Raw genomic sequence first — 20553 nt, forward strand, 5'->3', positions numbered from 1 at the left:
AGCAGTAAATGAATTTTCAGTCAAACAGATTCTTTTTGCCATATTTGCTTTCCCTGACAGCCACTGATGTGGTTCACTTTGCTATAGCAGAAAGTGATGTTTGGAAACATCACTTTGGAAAGTTATGTCTAATTGTTCTTTATTAAAGGAAAAAAATCTTCAAGAAAAAGAAAAACACGTAGAATGCGCTATAAAAGAAAACGAGGTATATTTTAGAAAAGGATTACTTGCAGGTTAGAATAATGCTTTAACTTTTGATCAGCCCTGAAGCGGTCAGGCAGTTGGATTAGATGATTGTTGTAGGTCCCTACTAATTGAAATATTCTACTCTATTCTAATGTGTCCAAAACTGAACGAAAAAAAAAAAAAAAAAAAAAAAGGTAGGATTCAGTTCAGGACTAACATGCCCAAATTTAGACAACTTCACATGAGCTAGATGTTTTTCCATTATAATCAATAGCGATCTAGTCAATACAGTCAATGGAGCCTGAAGAGCGGTTCAACACAACCCAGATTAGACTGGGAGAGCAATCACTCAGGCAGACACCTAGCTCTAGCTAGTTCCCAGGATATCCTGCTGGCTCTCAGCTGCCACTCCAGAAGGGCATACTTCTCTCCCAGTTTTAACCATATCTGCCAGCCCCACGCAGGCGTCTTAGGTACCCTCTTTCACCTCAAATGGCACTAAGAGCCTATGTGATAGTGACTGAATCAAGCCCGGACAGAGGGATACAGTTGTCTTACTGTCATCTCCAACCATTGGGATAAAATTAGATAAAATTTAATTACTTCTGATGTGCTGCTGAGCATAATGCCATTTAACTCATCTTAAATAATGTTATTTTTCAGCATTACAGGATACGTGCGTATAAGCTCCAAAATACCACTTGGACGGCGCTTTGTATAAGTACTGCAAAAGAGGAAAAACCTGAGTTTGTTGAATTCTGACAGTGAAAATAATAAAAATGCTTTTCACTTTCATGCTTTAGTCTACAAATCTCAAAGCTCTTTTCAAAGATGGTTATGCACTCCTATTCATACCTGTAACTAAGGAAAGTGTGGCACACAATGGTGAAATGGCTTTTTCAACGCTATATCAGAAGTAAAAAGAGAACTCCAGCCACCCGACTCAGCCAATGAACCACAAATAAAAGAAATAAAATGGCTGGTGTCAGTCTTATTCCACCTACCTGGCTTCAGGTCAGAAATAAGTCAGTGACTCCGTGAACCCGTTTCTGCATGAGAGTAACTTATTCTCATGAGTAGCTTCACTGAAATTAGTTTGCATGAAAAGTTTTACTGAATTCAAACAACAGCTGAATAACTGCCTGTGCAGTACAAGTATTTATTTTTAATATACTGTACATGCACTCTGGTCTCAGTTTAGCATGTTCATCCTGAGAGGATCTAATTTAATTATTCTCTTTTATATTTATGGCACATTCTCCAGCAGTGCTATCTTTCAAATACTCTAACATCTCCAGTATTATGCCTGGCTATGTCAGGAATGAATCAGAAGCCACGTTAAGACTTGTTATGTCAGCTTAAAAATTCATGTTATCCACTACTTGAATACTCACAGTAAGTCTCAGAGAACTTTTTCTTCAATCAAATTAAATTCTGAAGGTTGCTCAACAGAAGACAGAAAGTTTCAAGGCAGGGAAAACAGGGCCAGGCTTATCAAGCCAAAACAATAATTATTCTGAATCTTAAACAAGGTCATTCCCAAACTCCTTCCAAAACTCCTAAATTTCTATAGAAAACTGGCATTTTAAAATCAAAGTGACTTAGCCAAATTTATCCCTACTATAATGACAATGGAGTCATTAAATCAGTTTTAATGTACAATCAATTTGGCCAATTAAGCCCAACATTCATTGATTTTGTTGATTCACAGTGTGAAGATTGAAGGCCCCCACATAATGGATGGATTCCAATCCCATTTAACAAAGCTGGCAAAAGTTGTATGAGTTTATTTCCATTTATCTTCCAGATAGATAGGGCTAAACTAACTCCTAAATCTGCATATTTGGTTTATGTATCTAAATAGCTCCAGCTTCAATATAGTATCTGAGCTCCTCCTTGTATTTAAAAATAGAAAAGAAGAAAAAAACAAACCAAAACAATAGCAGGCTGTTTCTTTCTTCGTTTTCGATCTGAAGGAGAAAAAGCTTGATTAGTTTATGGGAGGGGGATGTTGTTTATTTGCTTGTTTATGTTTGTATGTGATTGAGTAAATGTCGTGTGTGTATGTTTGGAATTGGCAGGCAGCTCCTTATCTGTGCTGGCAGATATGTCCATGATCTAAAAACAGCCTTTTAGAACTGGCTGCATGTCTCACTATACACCAAGAAACAATTTCAGCAGCTGCCTCAGAGCTGAGTCCTTCTGAGACCTCACTGCCCATTTACCGCTGAAGAAAAACATTTTGAACAGCAATGGAGTACCTCACCCGCTGGTTCAGATCCTCGTCCTGTCCAGCCTCCCCAGCTGGGCAGGACGTTATCCATTGCACCTAAACGATCAATTGTCAGCACCGTGCTGGGCAGACGTACAGAGTATATAGTACACCTTGTCCATTAAATCTTTGGCTGGGATTCATCTTATCTAACGCTAGACAGCTGCAGGGTAGCTGTCTCCAATTAAGCTGGTCACCTCAGGTTTCCTTTACAGTCATATTGGCACTTTTATGGCACAGTCCATCTGATCTATTTTTGGATGACTACTTCAGTGTGCAATGAATCACACCCTAAAAGCGCAATTACTTTTTTTCTTTTTTTTTTTTTCTCCACTGACTAAAAGGGGGCCTGGAATAACTCGTTTGAGATACGAGCACTTTAATCTTAATATTACAGTAAATCAGCCCAGAAATCACAGAATCACAGAATGATTGAGGTTGGAAGGGACCTCTGGAGGTCACCTTGTCCAACCCCCCTGCTCAAGCAGGGCCACCTAGAGCCGGTTGCCCAGGACCATGTCCAGGCGGCTTTTGAATATCTTCAAGGCTGGAGACTCCAGAACCTTTCTGGGCAACCCATGCCAGTGCTTGGTCACCCTCACAGTAAAAAAGTGTTTCCTGATGTTCAGAGGGAACCTCCTGTGTTTCAGATTGTGTCCATTGCCTCTGGTCCTGTCATTGGGTACCACTGAAAAGAGCCTGGCTCTGTCCCCTTTATAGCCTCTCTTCAGGTATTTATACACATTTAAAAGATCCCCCTGAGCCTTCTTTTTTCCAGGCTGAACAGTCCCAACTCTCTCAGCTTTTCCTCATAGGAGAGATGCTCTAGCCCCTTCATCATCTTAGTAGCCCTTCATTGGACTCTCTTCAGTATGTTCATGTCTCTTTTGTACTGGAGAGCCCAGAGCTGGACCCAGCGCTCCAAGTGTGGCCTCACCAGTGCTGAGTAGAGAGGAACGATCACATCCCTCAACTTGCTGGCAACGCTTTGGCTAATGCAGACCAAGATACCATTCACCTTCTTTGCAGCAAGGGCATATTGATGGCTCATGTAAAATCCAAGCAGAGATTGTAGAGAGTACAAGTCCCCTACACATGGATGAAATCAAGCCATTCTGAACACAGGTATCACTAAGTAAGCCATTTCACAAGAGCTATAGTAAGCTCATGAAGAGACAGGTGATGGTAACTACCCTTCTGACCTAAGGACAGAAGCAGCCCATATCCCAGCAACAGCTTGAATAGGAACTCTAATAAACCAACAAGAACAATCTTCTTTATGAGCCATTATATCTACACATTTTTACCTATCCAGGGATTATATCATACACTCTGCTTATTTACTGTGTGGGAGGTAATGAAAACTACAGCCTCTCCCTCCCGTTTCTATTAGCACAATCTGGTGCAACACCCATCTGCAGGAACACACGGTAGACTTGCAGCCACCCAGATGAACAAAGCTGCAGGGTGTATATCCCATGTGGACCCTGCCTCATACCCTGTCTGTGTTCAGGACTTTGACGCTCTACTAAGCATCACAGAAAGGAAGAGAAAGCTGTATGACTGTGAGTGGGTCACTCTGTTTCATGTATTCCATTCTGCAATATTTTACATTAAATCTACATTGGATAAAATAGGTAAAAAATATGGGAAGGTACAACATACTTAAATCGAGTCACGATACTGATTCAAATTGTGATGAATCCATGTCCCTGCAAGCAGGGCAAGATAACTAGAACCATCAGAGGTACAAGAAGGTGCATCCGAGTTCCTCACATCCTTGATTAGTGCTCTAAACTTTTCTTGCAATTCTTAAGAAAGCCAGGCCAATACCATTAATGTTTCCTGCAGTGCTTTAAAGGAATGACTCATCCCTGTGTGCAATTTGCACAGAAATCAACGGGTTGCCTAATTTTAGGAGGTGTTTCAGGCAGTTTCCCATGAAAGCAGTTAATGCACCTGCACGCCAGAAACAGTCGGAAATTAAGAGCTGCACCCTTCTTCAACATTGCTATTGCTGTTCTACATGTGTCCTTTCACAGCAGGAAGCTATGACGAACCTCACTCTGAGGCAGAAACTACTCCCATCTACTCCACAGACACTTTAGTACATATTTTAGGATTTTATTCAGGAAGCCCAAGGAACTAGCCTCCAGTCCCTTCTGTACACTTCCAGCTTCTACAGAGCTCCTGAGGTTAAAAAAAAAAACAAAAAACCAAAAGCACAGGCTGGGGGTGTGTGTGTGAAATAAGGGTACTGTAGTATGACAAGGAATGGACTGGAGTCAACAGGAGTCATCCAGGCCATCCTCTGCTCTAGAGCAGGATTAATAGTATCTAAACCATCCCTGGCATATTTATTTCATCTGTTAAACATTAATTGAAAGAAACATGGAAAGCTACACAATCTTAGTTATGCTGCCACGGAAAACTCCAGAAGGAGAGAACTAGGCCCAATGCCTGAAATAATTCCTTTAACAAGATTTTTAGAAATGCTTTCTAAGTCACTCTGTCATGCCCACCAGCACTTACAGCTTTGAGTGTGGAGTCGGTTAAAAGGTTTCTTTCCACATTCCTTAAATCTGCAGATCTTTTTCAGAGAGATTACACTTTAAATGTCTTTAAGATTAACAGCAGTTTCCAAACTCAAGTTCATTTGCAGTACCTCTTAAAATGTTCTGGACCACTGGATTGTAACTTCTTCTACTGGGCTCAATTTGTATATGAAAAGTTGAAATGACTGTTGAATGTTACCCTAATGATCTGAAGTGGTAAACCAGAATGAAATAAGTCATTGTTAGATTCACTAAGTTTGATGACAAATTGTACATTTGGGGGTCTTGACCTTACCTATTTGTAACACAGGAATCCAAGAATATGTTCCATTTAACTGCAATAAATTGCTGTAGTTGTCTTAGACCTGTCTTACAAAAGTATTTTACAAACTTTATTTAAGAATTTATAAGGTTTAAAATTTTCTCCCCTGTTGAAGGAATGAAAGGACCTTTTTTTCAAAACTTTGTTAAGATTTCAGATGACTTCCATCAATGCTTTCACTTTGTCATGGCCTGGAGCACACACAGCCACAGAGCTGGCTGAGGAAGGGCAGCTGCAGACTGCCTCAACCCCTTGCTTGGCAGGGGACACCAAGCATTTGCCACAGTAGATGTTTTCAGTACACGGTTGCAGATTCCTCAGCCCTTCTCCTCATGAGCAACCAAGCTCAGACATTTTCCCCCAGACTAGTTCTCCTCCCATTCATAATTTGAGGCAAGAACAGCTAACTAGGGAAGGCTGAGGACAGTCCGATCTCCAGCAGCCTGACACTGTAAGAAACGTTTTTTCTGCTATTAAATTCTCAGGTTTTTTTTAACCCTCTCTATTTATTCAACATTGATCTGCAATCAGGACAGCAGAACTAGACACAATGTTGCATTAGTATTCAGACCAAATACCTGATACAAAAGTAATGAAGTTTTCCTGCTTTTCTACTTCAGGTTCCTCTGTTTCTTATCAAAAAATGGAATTTGCTTTTTGGGCCACAGAATAGCAATAAAAACTTATGGTCACTGGCTATTTACTGTGACTACCAAGTTCATCTCATAATCACCGACTGCCACAACAGAGAGGTGCACCCCCTAAGCGTGCATCATGCTGTGTTTCTAGCTGTGCCTTTACACTTACAATACTTATATCTCATGAAAGCCGAGTACTCAGATTGTGCTATGTCAGTAGTCTGCACAATTTTCCTGGTCCTAGCATTATACATAAAATCAATAATTTTGATTCTATCTCTTCTTCCAGGTCATGGAAAAAGGGTTAGAAATGAGAGGACCATTTAGACATACCCCTTCTTCAGGGAAGATTATCCATTCACAAATACAATCTGGAGACATATCAAACAATTCTGCATCCACATGCTGTTTGCCATTTCTGAGTACGTATTGCTCTACTGTCTTTAAGAATCATCCAGCAACAAGTCAAACACCTTCCAGTAGCAACAAGTCAAATACCTTAAAGTAATTTAAGTGTACTGTATCAATAGTATCATTTTAATCAACCAAGTGTGTAATTCTGCCCCCCAAAATATTAGACTGGTTCTGCTTTCCTTAAGACTGTGATAAATGGTCTTCATTGTATTTCATTCGTTTAATTGTTAGTCAATTCCCTTATCAGTCATACCACCACTTTATTTGGGAACCTTTATCTTAAGATTTATTTGGGAGCCCTTATCTTAAATTTTGTAATTGCAATGACAGAACATGAGTGGGAACCTCCAAGGTAGCAGGAACCATCTGCCTTCAGTTTAAAGGCAACAGACATATTTGCCATGTTACTATATATTAATGCATTTTTCTTATATATTATGCAAAAGTAAACATGTAATATGCACAATTCTTTAATAATCTAATCAAGTTTGCCAGTACAAAAGCAGTAAGAGATGTGTTAAAGGAAGAGACACCTATATGTTTTCTAAATTTTTTTTTTTTTATTCCATGAACAGTTTGCACTAATGTTATTGGAGCATCAAAAAGTTCAGTTATTCTCTGCCTTAAAAACAATTCTGAATGGAGATAGCCTGAAATAATGGACAAAACTAAGAAAGAGTTTTCATTGTCAGGGAATTCAATATTCCTGCCTACAATATTTTGTCCCCATTATATTAGATCATTTTGATCTTCAGAATCTGAGAAGAATGCAGAATTGCTAACTCTGGTTTCTGACACTTATAGCAGAGACTGACATTTACATAGAAGCTCAAAAATTTCACTTGGTCTCAGTGTTTGCATGAAAGTCAGTCTGCCTTATACCCCAGGAACAGTACCTATACCCTTGCAACATCTTTTCATCATCCACCTCTTTAATAGTTTCCTCTGATACATCTTCAGACCTTTTCCATTTCTTCTATCAGAGTTAAAATGACCAAGGGTAAAATTAGTGCTGTATTGAGCAGACAATGTAGTGTCAATTCCCATGATGCTCTAATATTTCAGTATCTTGAACTATTTTGTCCATTTCAGAGGAACTGTATGCAACTATGATCTCCATTAATGTTACATCTGGAATTTTAAAAATCTCACTGAGAGGATTTGTTATTCAAAGTGGCCTCAGAGAGCTAAATTAATAGGATGTATTGGTTAAGCCAACTATAAAATATCACAGCCACTGGGGTATTAAACAACTGAGTTATTCTGGAGATTGATAACATCTTTGTCCCTATGTATATGCTAGGCTAAGCTTTGCCCTGGTATCTTAAAAATAAGCTGCATATCTAGGAATATGTCTTGCCTTCCAGTTTTGGGGGGTGGGGCTGAGCTTACTTCATAACCATAAGGAAAACCCCATTCCCTTCTGCTTTTTTGTGACCTAAATCTGTTGAAGACCCTCGATGCTGTGATATTTATTTCTTCTGAAAACATGAAGGTAGAACTGAAGTTATCCTATTGCCAGTTACTGATTGATCACTCTCAAAACTTTATCAACTAGTTCTAACGTTTAAAATTTAAAAGTCATCATCAAGCTTCTTCTTACTCATAATAACAATTTGAAGCATGGCCTGTTCCCTTAGTCCTTTTTGTTTATGTTTGGTTTTTTTTTTTTAAGTATTTAACACTGCAGCCCTTTCATTGATCCCTGGCCTAGCAGCTATATAAAAAAATCCCCTCTGCCTCTAACATAAAGGTATTTTGCATGTGACAGTCACTTCCACCTGTGCATCTCAGAGAGTGAAGAATGATGATTTACTTCTTTGGATGCAAATACGTTATAACATAATAGCCGTCCACAATTCTGGTTATCCCTGACTTTAACGGAAACGCAGCACAGCACTGTGGGTGCTAAGCAGAAAGAGGGATGCCCTTCTTCCCTGGCTCAGTACCACAACCACCAGCCATGTAACTTCGCCATCAGAAACACTTGATGAAGGCACCGGGCTGAGCCCCGTGCGAGGGCCAAGCAACAGCAGTAGTGGTGGGACACAGCCATTTTTCCCTTTGAAGGAGGCAGGCTCGGAGGGGCACAGCTTCGAAAGTCATCTTTCTACAGCAAGCCAGAGAAGGGTGCAGGGGACCCGGTACCACGCTTCTGGAGAGTATTTCTGCCTCCAAAGCCCCTCCACCCCAGCTAGCTCTTCCTGCTTTCCTTCGAGCCTCAGGCCCTGCGGTGACGGGTTGCAAAACTCTCCACTGAGCAGGAAGAGGCAGGAAGGGTACGGTCCTACAGGTGGGCGTGGAGGGGAGGCAGGGATCCCGACGGCCTCCGAAACCTGCAGGGATCCTTTTATTCTTATTCCTCCTCCTCCTCGCCTGAAAAAGAGGAAACACGAAGAATACACTTGTTAACGCAAAGAGAGCACCAGGATTTGCTCCGCTTCCTGCCGCGCCGCCATGTTCCCGCCGCGCCGCCGCCAATGCACATGCGCCTGCCCAGTGCCGCCGCCGCGCCGCCGGCCGCTACGTGGCGCAGGCCCGCGGCCGCCGCTGGCCGGATGGAGGAGGAGGAGGAGGAGGATGAAGGCCGGGGAGCCGCGGAGAGCCCGGCGGCGGCGTCCGGCCGCTTCGTGCGGTGCCTTTACGCCGTGGGCTTCCTGGTAAGCGGGGAGGCGGGGCGCGGCCTGGGACGGGCGGCCGCGCCTGCGAAGGGAAGTCCTCCCCTCGCCGCCCCACGGGACCCGCCGCCCGGCCCCGCGGCGGGCCGTGCTGCAGGCGGGGGAGGGGGGACGGCCCGCAGCCGGCTCCGGAGCCCTCCGGTCCCCTCAGGGTTGTCAGGAGATGCTGCAAAGCCCGGGGTCGGGCAGGCCCCCCCACCCCCCCCACACACCCCGTGTCCTTTGCCGCTGCCGGGCTGGATCCCGGGGGCGCCCACCGGCCCCCGGGCCCGGCTCGTAGCGGGGTGCCCCGTTGCACTCTCGATGAGGCTGCTGGGCTTTGAGGTACATGGCTTTAAATGCCTCCTTGGGGTGCGAAGTTTTTGTAGCGGCTGTATTGTTTTATCCGTGGAAACGGTCGTGCAGTCTGATAAAAAAGTATGGTTTTTATCCTGTGAATGCAATGGGATAGCCCAGCGCCCTTAAGGCTAAGTGTTGCCTTATGCTTGTCAGAGAGCTATTCCTTGCTTCCTTGAAATACCAGTGGGTGGCGTAAACTAAAAAAATAAACAAATAAAAACCCCACACATACAAAAAACCTGTGCTTTTTCTAAAAAAAACCCCAAACAAACAAACAAACAAAAAACAACAAACCAAAACAAACTGAAACAAGCTGAAAGAACATAGTGTATAGACTTTAAAGAATTTTTGTATTCTGTAGTGACTGATGAGCCTTGGGAAAATGCAATTTAATTAATTTAAAGTTAAAAGGGGTAACTTGGAAAATGAACACAAAATGAGTACAAATTTGCACTGTGAAATGTAGATATGTTCTCTTACCTACCTTTAGGTTGGGCAGTAGAAACCATCTAGCTGATTTGGGTCCTGGAGCAAATATTCCAGGAAAAGGTGTGTTAGAACAAGCTTTGCTTCTTAGCTCACTTCTAAAACACTGTGCTTCTCCAACCCTGTAATACCTTGCTGCCACAGAGCTGGAGTACACACGGAAATCAACCAAGAAGCGGGTGTCCTTTTAGAGGGTGCAGAGTGTGGTGACATATCATCATAAAAAGCTGTTGCCTGTGACGCAAGCTTCCTGTAACCAAGCAAATACAGCATAGTTATCATTCGACATAAGAAATTATAGGTGCAATGAGAAATAACTACCCATCAGAGGACAGTGGTTGATGGGTCTTGCTCTGCCTGCATGCCTGTGACAAGTCCAGTACGGCCAGGGTATATTCTGAGGCTTGTTCTTTTTAATGTCTCTATCAGTGACCTGGATGAGGTCATTGAACCTCTCTTCAGGTTTGCAGGTGACATCTAAGACTGTGTTATTGAAGAGCTTCGTAAGTCGTGTGCTCTGTTTGCTCATGCTAACGTATCTAATAATGACTCTAACCTTCTAAGTCTCAATTTCAACCATCAAAAGATACGTAATGACAGACTGTGAGAATTTACTTAGTTACTTAGATCTTACTTAGATACACATTGTTACAGTTATTCAGGCTTTGGGCATACTGTGAAGGGCTAGTCTAGTTCAGCTGGAGCAGTCACTGATAAAAGGTGGTCTTGCTCCAACAGAGCTTCTGTAAGGTTCTGCTCTGATATAGGACATTGTATGCTGTGCCAGATAGTAGTAGTGAAAGAACTACTGGGTCAATGTGGTTAGCTTAACAAAAGATAAAAAATCAAAAGGAATGAGTCGGAGATCCTTGTACCGTTCAGGATGGGCCGTGTCCTTTGCCCTCCTCTTACAAAACGTTTTTGACTTGTGCTTTGCTTTTTTTCTTTTTTTTTAATGTTTCTGTCTTTTCACGACATTTCTTAAATTATACACAAAGGCAGTCTGTATGTAGGTTTAGATCTACCATAGCTTCTTCCCCATTGTGGTTGAGAGTTAAAATACTGTAGATTTTCCAAATATACTGTCTTTGCACAAGTAAAAAGTATTTTTAGGTGATTGAAATTACAGGCCACTTTGATTTTAAATACTGGCACCAAGTACTTTTCTTGTTAAACAGATAAAGTTTAATATATATTAAAGGAATATTTAATGTTTAAATATATATCTTCAGAATGATTGTATCTGGAGGGGGAAAGCAGATTGTTTATCAGTTTATGTGGTTTTGTAATTTTGTACATACTGGATGCATTGTAGAGGTTACAACATACCACACTGGCCATGAAAAATTTTCTTTTACTCTTGTATTGATATGGAAATATATATATATTTTTTTTTTAAATATTGACTGTTATTAAGCCAAGTTGCCATCATCTTTGTAAAAGTGATCACTTATTAAAACTTTTCCTGCCCCCTTTTCAGGATTTATTTGGTGTGAGCATGGTTGTTCCTTTAATGAACCTTCATATCAAATCTCTAGGAGCAAGTCATACACTTGCTGGAATAATAGGTGAGTTGCACCGCTTGACTGATTTACCAAAGAATAAGATAATGTGAACTGGATTATGCCTTACTGCAAATTGGACATTGTAACATAATTCTTCCTTGCTAGTAGCATAACAAAAAGGCCAATTACCAAGTAAAACTGTAAAGGCAGCCATACTGTGTTAGACCCTAAGACCTGTCCAAACTTGCATACTGGCATTAGCCAAAAGCAGGTGCTTGGGAAAGAGCATTCCTGGAAAGAACAAAGAAATCTTGCAGTAATACTCGTACAGATGCTTTTCCAGCATCCAAGAATTCACAGCTCAGCAACTTTGGGAGCCAGAGGTGTTGCTTTTAGTTTTATTGTTATTTACAGGCTTTGCAAACAGTACTTCTGCAGCTGGTTCTCCTGAGCTTTCCAAAGCCCATGATTGCTCACAGTTTGATTAAATTCCTTGCAGCTGTCTTTTGGCAAAATATTTATCGTCTTTAAGGAGTGTTTACAAGTAAATTCTGAAGGTTTAGAATTTTATGTTAAAAATGAAGTGGTAAGATGAAGTTCCGTGGTTCTGAAGTTCTAATTTATATCTTATGGCACTGTTTATGGTTTGTAATGATACAAGTATGATATTCTTTATAGCTACGTGGGGTTGACATGGGCTCCGTTATTCAGTTTTTTATTACCTTGCTTTTTTATTTTGGATGAAATTAAGCACTTTTCATGAAATAATTCTGGTTCTGCTCTGAGTTGTCAGAGTATTATTTTAAGCAGCAATTCATCAAAAATATGTTTTCATTTCAACAGTCTGCTTTGATTTTTAACTTTAAAAGAAACTGCATTTTGAGGTGTATTCTTATAAATGAAAGAGGCTGGCAGATGTTTCTCTCTGCTTCTCTTTGCTTCCGCTCTTCTGTTACTAACTGCTGCTGAACTCAGCCTCCAAAATGAAAGAGTAGGGTCTGTGGTTTCTTCCGGGCTTCTGTGGTGCCTTGTAACACGTTGAAGTGCCAAGTGGAAAGTAATTAGTGCCCCCCAGTAATGAAATTCTTTCCTGATTCTGAGAAAGCAGCTATAAATGCCAAGATCTGTTTCATTTAATACACCATACAAAGCAATATCCTTCTTCGTCGCACAGTGGTAGAAGTTTTCAGCAGAAAATATTTCCTTGGTTGTGTGCTAAACTTCACCCGTGGTTTGTCCTGCTCCCTCTTCCTATTCTTCTAGTAAATTATTCCCAGAGTTTCTCTCATGTTTCCTCACTGAAACATTTTTTGCAGTTTTCATTTTTTTAAAAAATTCAGTTTAATATTTAACATTGGTCTTTTACTTGTTTGTTTCAGGATCTCTCTATGGTATAATGCAACTGTTTTCCAGTACATTTGTGGTGAGTTTTAACAGTGCATTCCTAAGTACGTTGGTATTTCTATGGATTTTAGGGGAAAAATGGATGATGTTAATAATAGTGTTTCTTGAAATTTTTAAAATGTTTATAGTGATCATATAAGCATTTTTGGTTGGGGGTTCCAGCTTTTAGCTTGTGTGGAAAATGTTTGTTTCATTTATAGGGAATTTTCAAATTTTTCAGAACTAAACAGAATACAGTCTTTAGACAAAAACTAGAATCCATATTAGGGCTCAGTCATACGTTACTGAGCACATCTCAGTCACGCTGGGTTCTCTTCAGCATTAGTGCTAGTAAAGCAGTTTTTCTTCAATGCAGTAGCCTATCCAAAAAGCAGTCTGACAAGTTAGCTCTTGATAAGCCTGTTATCTAGAGCTCGCTTTTCGGGCTTAATGAGTAGTGCCCTGTAATTTGCCATATGGCCTAAATTCATGCATTATGCCTTTGAGCTTTGCTTGGTTTTGTTTTCTGTTAGCTTTTGATTTTTTTACAGCCTAATGTAAGCAAGAGTGCAAAGACTAAACATCGAGGCTGAACCTCTTGAATGTATGCTTTAGCTGTCAATACCTTAGATCCCTATATTTAGCCAGAAGCACCTTTAGTATTTCCCTGGTACCTCCTAGCTTTCAAGAGAGCAGATTTTGAGCATCTCATGAAAAAAATTGTTTCAGCGTTTGCTATGCAGGCCACCTGGGATAATGTGCTTCTATAATCTCGTGGCATTTTCTTTGAACTGCAAGACTGTTGCCTAATTTCTTAAAGAACTTCCTGTTTGGAATCAAGCTGATTTATAAGCATGCTACACGCAAATTTACTGTTTGCCCTTCTCATAAATACTTCCTACTTGTCTGCACTCAGATGACAAACTCCTCGTAGCTAAGATCATTCCTTTTAGGATGCTCAACAAGTGTCTAGTATATAGCGACCATTGTTGCAAAGAAATATTTGTGGTCGGTTGTGATAATGTTTTCAGAGGGCCCCTACTAATAATATTTCATGGTGTTTATTGCAGGATTATATTTTTCAAAGAGAGAAATTATTTTTAAAAAAGCTGTATGCATAACATTAAATAGAATGATAGTTTCACCAGGTGCACTGCCGGCAGGGCAGAACTCTGCTCGTCGCTTCCAGATTTTGAGCACATCGGAATGTTGTGCAATAAGCTTAATAAGCTTTCATTGACAGTCCTTTGATCTCTTTTTCTCAATTTAATTTAGAACTACTGATTGTTTACTGTACATAGTTAAATGTTATAAAAAGCTAATCTTAATCTTGTGCTTTATGAAAGGGCTGCTGGAGTGATATAGTAGGAAAACGGTATTCCCTGCTCGCTTGTATTCTTCTCAGTGCACTGGGCTACTTCCTTCTTGGAACATCCACCACTGTGTTCCTGTTTGCCATTTCTAGAGTCCCTGTAGGTGAGTAAATGCTTGGCATTTTGCAGTTTAAATTCCCTGTAGCCTCAGCTTGAGAATTACTACTAGAGAAATCGTGGTATGTGGATGCCTACGTAGCATCATCATCCAGCAGCACCAACTGAACCCTAGTAATGGAAAAATCTCTACAGATCAAACACTCTTGTGACATTTTTCTGAAAATAATTTGACACAAAGCCTCAAAAACTGTCACAACAACACCTTGAGTGGCTGAATTTTATGAGAATAAGAGTGCAACAATTCCTTGAAAGAGGCTATTGTAAGGTTAGTCGTAACAGGTACACAATACACCAGATCAACACCAGCTGGAAATCTTGGCCTGCATTTGCAATGTAGAATGGAATGATATGTGCATTATTGTTTTTTCTTATGCTGAAAATATACCTCAAGTGATACTACAAAATTTGGCTGAAATTTTAGGTCACTGCTTCAGCAGAATATTTATGTTGTGCAAAAGCATGTACATTTGCAGCACTGAAGCTGAGTTTGCGCCAGGGTTCATATCAGAGTTCTTATAATAGCTGAACAGCTTTTACATATATTCTGATATAATAAGCATTGCTATTACTGTGAACACATCTACTAATGGGCATTTTTATGGCCCATAGTCTTGATTTAGGAACTGTTCATATTGTTTCTTAATTGAAAGACAATTACTTGATTGATATTTGATTAATTAGTAGAGGTAATACTTTTTAATGCTGTGACTGTGACAGCATTGCCCTGGTCAGAGGGAAGGAGCATAAAAGATTGCATTATTAGTATTCCTGCAGTATGCTTACCCTTCTGTGCTCTTCTTTTGCCAACCACCAGTCTCCCATATGAATTTGGTATGTTGCAATCCTGGAAATCCCCATACTCAGCAAAGTTGGTACAGAGCTATGTTCATCAGCAGACAAAGCCATTCCTACTCCACCATTACCCACCCACAATTTCCTATTTTAGTGGCTATTTTATTCCTAGTGTGCTCCAGCACTCAGCTAAGTTACTTCTTCTTTCAGCAGGGCTGCAGGAGCACTCCTTCAACACAGATGCATGAATAATTTTGATTCCTAAGCCTAAATCCTTGAACAACCAGGATGATGGTCATGGTCCGACATGCCGCATGACTCCAGCATTGAAGAATTTGTGGGTTATGGAATCTTAAAGATAGATTTTGAACATTGATATTTCAGATCGCTTCTGTCATCTTAAATCTTTTGCACTGATCGATACATGTTTATTTTGTTTATACATGTTATATATTTTGTTGCAGGTATTTTCAAACACACACTCTCCATCTCTAAAGCCCTGCTTTCTGACTTGGTTTCTGAGAGAGATCGCCCTTTAGTAATGGGACGCTTCAATGCAGCTTCTAGTGTGGGCTTCATCCTGGGGCCTGTCGTTGGTGGCTACCTTACAGAGTTGGAAGATGGCTTTTATCAAACGTCTTTCATCTGTGCCTCTATCTTCCTTCTGAATGCTGGTAAGTTGTATGTCATATTTTGCATCTCGTGTCCCTTCATTCCTCACTCTTGTGTTTTCATGCCATTTGTAATACCTTGAATTCATGGTGTGTTTATCATCTATGGCATACATGTTCTGTATACTGATACTACCCTTTAAATTTGAACCTATGTGGAAGGGCAAGAATTTTGAAGCAGTTAACCTCCAGATGCTTCTCCTTTGTATTGTATATATGACTTTTACATTCAGACACAGGAATGGGAATTTTTCATGTGCCCAAAGATGAAGACTAGAAATGAGAATTTTGGCTTTAGCCTTTGGAGTTGTTTATATGTTCCTAATGTGTCACCTCAGTGTTTTCCTTCCTTGCTTTCCCCCCATTTAAAATTGAGCTGATACTGTGAATAACACTAGACTTAATCTTTGTAATTTTTTAAAGTGAAATGATTGCTGAAGTCCTTTTTTGAATTTTTACACCAAGTAAACTGTTACAATCAGACTAATGTCTTCCACCTAAAGTTAATGCAATTGAATGAAATAAACTAATTTCTTGATCTGCATAGGTCTTGTCTGGATGTTACCCTGGAGTGAAGAAAGCACTGGCAACAGAGAACATCAACAAGGAAAGAAAGGAAGAGACAGTTTCTCAGCAAAAGCAGATCATGACCTGCACTTGAAATCAGCAACTAATGGAGCTATGGCAAGCAATAGTCTTTTCCGGTCTCCGTGGATCCAAGTTGCAACAGTGCTGAAGAGGATTAAAGGAATTGCGTGCTCTGATCTGTGGGATATATTTTTAGTGCGGTTGCTGATGTCTGTTGCTATACTGCTGTATTATAGTAATTTTAGTCTGGCCTTGGAGGAGAGATTTGGGGTGAAACCCTTGTTCGCTGGATACCTAATGAGCTATAGCAGTGCACTTGGAGTCCTGGCTGGTTGTCTGCTTGGACCAATAACAAGACTCTATCAGCACAACACTTACAGACTTTTGTTGCACTCCAGCACTCTTACCTGCACGTTGATTCTCCTGTATGCATCAGCACTGAGCATATGGATGGTCATTTTGTCTTCCACATTCTTAGCCTTTTCAACTACTATAGGTCGTACTTGTATCATTGATCTTGAATTGACCATTGGTGGGAATGAGGCCAGCGGGACCCTCCTGGGTGTTGGACAGTCTGTGACGTCAGTGGGACGTATAGTTGCTCCGCTCCTTTCTGGAATTGCTCAGGAGTTCAGTCCTTGTGGCCCTCCAAGTCTAGGGGTTGGACTAGCTTTAGTAGCTATTCTGATAATGAACGCAAACAAACAAAAATACTGTAGCCATGGAAATGTTAAGTTAAAAAATCAATAGCTGTAAATTTGGATTGCGTAGACCTATCTTACAGGAGAGGCAAAGTGAATCAACCAAAGGTGATGCTTACACCTGCCAGACTTGTACAATAGTGACAGGATCTTTTAAGAGGGCACATTATGTTCATGTGGAGGCAAGTATATACAAATATTTCTGCTGCGGGGATGTTAACTCTAGACAGACGTTATTCTAACTGGTACCACTAGAACGCTTGTGAGAGGGACAGGTGTTGCTGTATTGTACTGGCAGGGATTTTTTATGGATTTTTAACCTTTTGGGAGGGGAAAAAAAGAAGGATATGAAATACACAAATCCTGCTTGTAGCTCACATTTGAAATGGTGTTTAGATTGATAGATTGTTAAAAGACAGAAATTGATTCTTATTATTTAATCAGAGGTGAATTTTTATTGTTTAATCAGAAGGAGAATTTGCAATATAGCTCGTTAGCCTTCATTTCTTATGATGTGGTCTGCTGCCATTTGTCTGCTGTGACACAGCTTAATTAACAGAGTGTTTGCTTATGTGATTTTGTTAAGCATACTTTGTCTACAAAACTTGCTGCACAGCATGATTACGCACCTCAGGGTAGCCATCTGACCCCTGCTGATTCCTGGTCTTTCCCAGGTAACAAAATTGGGTGTATGCTAGCTTCATGTATTAGAAGGCCTAAAATGGACAATTTTAGAATAATACAGGGTCATTCAGACTGAGACTGAATGTAAGCTTTATTGAAACTCGACCTGGTGGTTTCTGTTTAGTGATAACTTCTACTGAGCAACTTCGTCATAAATTACTTGTTAATATTTCCTGTGCAGTTTTTCTACCTTCATTTTAAGAATAAATTTGTGTCTTAATTCTTTTTAATGACTGTAAAGTTACTCTGGAGCAACTAGCAGTAGTTCATGGATCTGGATTAATGCATTCTCTCTCATCTCTGGAGGCATAAGTGACGTTTCAGTGACAAGAAAAACTGTTTATTTGGTGGTATTTTAGTCTTCATTTGTCTGGACTGCTTAACTAATGTGAGGTTACTCTCAGAGCTATACTGAGAGTTGTAGCACTCTACTGTGCTATTTACTGTTCAAGCTCATATTACTTGCCAGTCACCACTGTTTGCATTTCATATGAAACAGACAAAAAATGTATTTTGCACTGATAACATGCCATATGCTTTTCCTAGTATTACTTGATGAAAGTACAAAGTCATCTATGTATAATTGTTGGTGGGGTTTTTTTTTATTAAGAACAATTTAGTTATCTCCTTGAACACATCCATGCTAATAGTGTTGCTGCTTCAGGAGCATCATAGATGGTGTTTTGCATTTTTTTTTTTCCTTCTTTACCTTTTCCAGTGCCTGCTATCATTTAAATCCTTGTTGAAACCTCAGTGATTCCAGTGGCAGCACCATAGGAATATGTATAGAACTCTGAGTTGTTTTATATATTGACATCATGAGTGCATGTCTTATTACTGCTGTGATTCCAGTACATATCCTCAGAGTTCCTTATTGTAATAATCTTATTTTCATTTCTCACTAAGAACTTGAGGCATTTTCAAATGTCTTATCTCCTCTTGTCTTGCCTGATAGATGCCCCAAAACATTCTCATCCTAAATTTCCTATTTTCTTTCTTTCCATCTTTTAAGAATTATTTTCATTTTTTTTTTACCTAAACCTAAAAGTCAGGGACTTCTGTTTTACAACTATAGCAAGGGGTGAAGGAAAAGGCTAGGAAAAAACCCTCAAAAATTAATATATTTGAAAATGTAGTGGTTTCTACTATACATGTTGGTTATATGAGGTAACAGATAACATTTACCCTTCTAAGTTGCTGCACTGATTAAAGCTCAATTCTGTAAACACCATTCATTTTATGCTAACATGCTAACATGCACAGCTGCCTGAGTATTGCTTTTCTGCTTATAAAACTTCAAAACTTCACTGTTTTTGTTGATACATAAGTGAAAATGTGCTTTCCACAACCAGCAAATATTTTTTATTTTGAAAAATAGTTCTCTGTATATGATAAATAGAAATGAAATTAAGTAATGGAATTGAGAAACCTGTGGAAGGCTGCAGTCTCAGGGACATGTTGCAACTGAAGTTACAGAAGAGAAGTTTATTACTTGTAGGCCAAAATGATTTCTGAAGCGCTGCAGAAGCATTTCTTCTTTGTAAAGACTCAGTTACAGAAGAGTTGCCCTAATTTTTTTTTTTTTAAGGAACAGAAATAAAATGAAGTGACATTCCATATCTATCATTTTGTTGCTGTGTTTTATTCCCCTTCTTCCTCTGCTGAAACTATAGCACGAAATAGAGGTGTTCAAGTCAATATGAAGTGCAGATGTTTTGGTTTTTTTCTTCAAGCTGTTCCTTAGAATGATCATTTGAATCTGCCTGCTTTTCACATAAAAGGCACAGGAGCTGAGGATCCAACCAAGAAGTGGCTTGACAGTGAATGAAAAAGAAGAAATAAAAGAAAATAGAGAACTTACCAGTTTTGAGATGGAGAGCCTAAAGCTACTGCTCCTAGTGGCTGGAGGCCAGGTTTGGATCCCCTGTGTTGTCTCTTAGTTGCCATAACCGTGCAAGTTCAGAGAGTGATGAGTAAATGACATCCCTGGAGATGAGGAGATGTGACTCCCCCTTTTAAGCTGAGGGAGGAGCAGTTGCAGCTATTTTTGGCTTCACTCTAGTGGGCTTTGCTGAACTACTCAGCAGTTTCTTTAATCCAATTGTGGTATTTGAAGACTGTAACAAAGCAGATCTGAACATGGACTAGAGAAAAAAAAGTTTCTACCTGCAAATCACTGCAAATTAAGACTTTTCTCTTGCTTGTTGTTACTTTAGTTTTGGGTTGTTTTTCTCAGGCTTGTAGGCAGGTTGGGTTTTTGGGTTTTTTTTTGCTTTTTACCTTTTGAAATGTTCACTTTTTAAACAGTGACTACTTTTCTGACCTTTATGATCAGCTGATGTTGAAGAGGCTGTGTATAAACATAGTAATTTATTTCTGTAAAACAGGTGGTAGCATATGATAAGTTCTGATTTTGTTGCTTTTCAATGATGAAGCAAATGTAAGATTTATCCCACGTTGGTGTATGCTGCATACATTTGAAGAGATCCTTTATAAACATACCAGTTCTGCAGATTTCAGTTTCTTGTCCTGTTTTCTCTGAAGTTACTCACCACAGCACCATCACAGAGGTCAGTACCATTCTCATTTTCTGAGAACAGGTTGATCATTGAGCAGATAATGCAGCAACCAAACAGGGCAAGCGTTGCTTACAACTGGCTCGCTCGTTACTTCAAGCGCTCTGTAATGCCATCGCATTCTAGCTGATGGGAACCTCTGTGGCTACGTTCAGGTGCTGCCAGCCCCCATTTGGTTATGGGTGCTGTGGAATACCCCTGGGTAAGCAATGTTTTATAGCCCGATACTTCGGGATTTGAAAACCCAAGATCTGACTGGGCTGTTATTAC

At 40.0% G+C, this 20553-nt stretch overlaps 1 protein-coding gene across 3 annotated transcripts; it reads left to right on the forward strand.

Annotated features, from left to right (window-relative positions):
* Positions 1–8917: 8917 nt before the first annotated feature.
* On the forward strand, positions 8918–18706 carry MFSD9 (major facilitator superfamily domain containing 9). 3 transcript variants are annotated; one of them, XM_082303919.1, is made up of 6 exons: positions 8918–9047; positions 11371–11458; positions 12775–12818; positions 14125–14254; positions 15528–15737; positions 16282–18706. In XM_082303919.1, exons 1-6 carry the CDS (start codon positions 8946–8948, stop codon positions 17070–17072), a joined length of 1365 nt encoding a protein of 454 aa, XP_082160045.1. In that variant the 5' UTR covers positions 8918–8945; the 3' UTR covers positions 17073–18706. The 3 variants fall into 3 exon arrangements, with proteins under 3 accessions (XP_082160045.1, XP_082160044.1, XP_082160043.1); XM_082303917.1 differs by lacking the exon at positions 11371–11458 and having other exon boundaries at positions 8963–9047; XM_082303918.1 differs by lacking the exons at positions 11371–11458; positions 14125–14254 and having other exon boundaries at positions 8931–9047.
* The last annotated feature ends 1847 nt before the right edge of the window (positions 18707–20553 follow it).

The sequence above is a fragment of the Platalea leucorodia genome, assembly GCF_965183815.1.
Source record: "Platalea leucorodia genome assembly, chromosome: 2".
NCBI lineage: Eukaryota > Metazoa > Chordata > Aves > Pelecaniformes > Threskiornithidae > Platalea > Platalea leucorodia.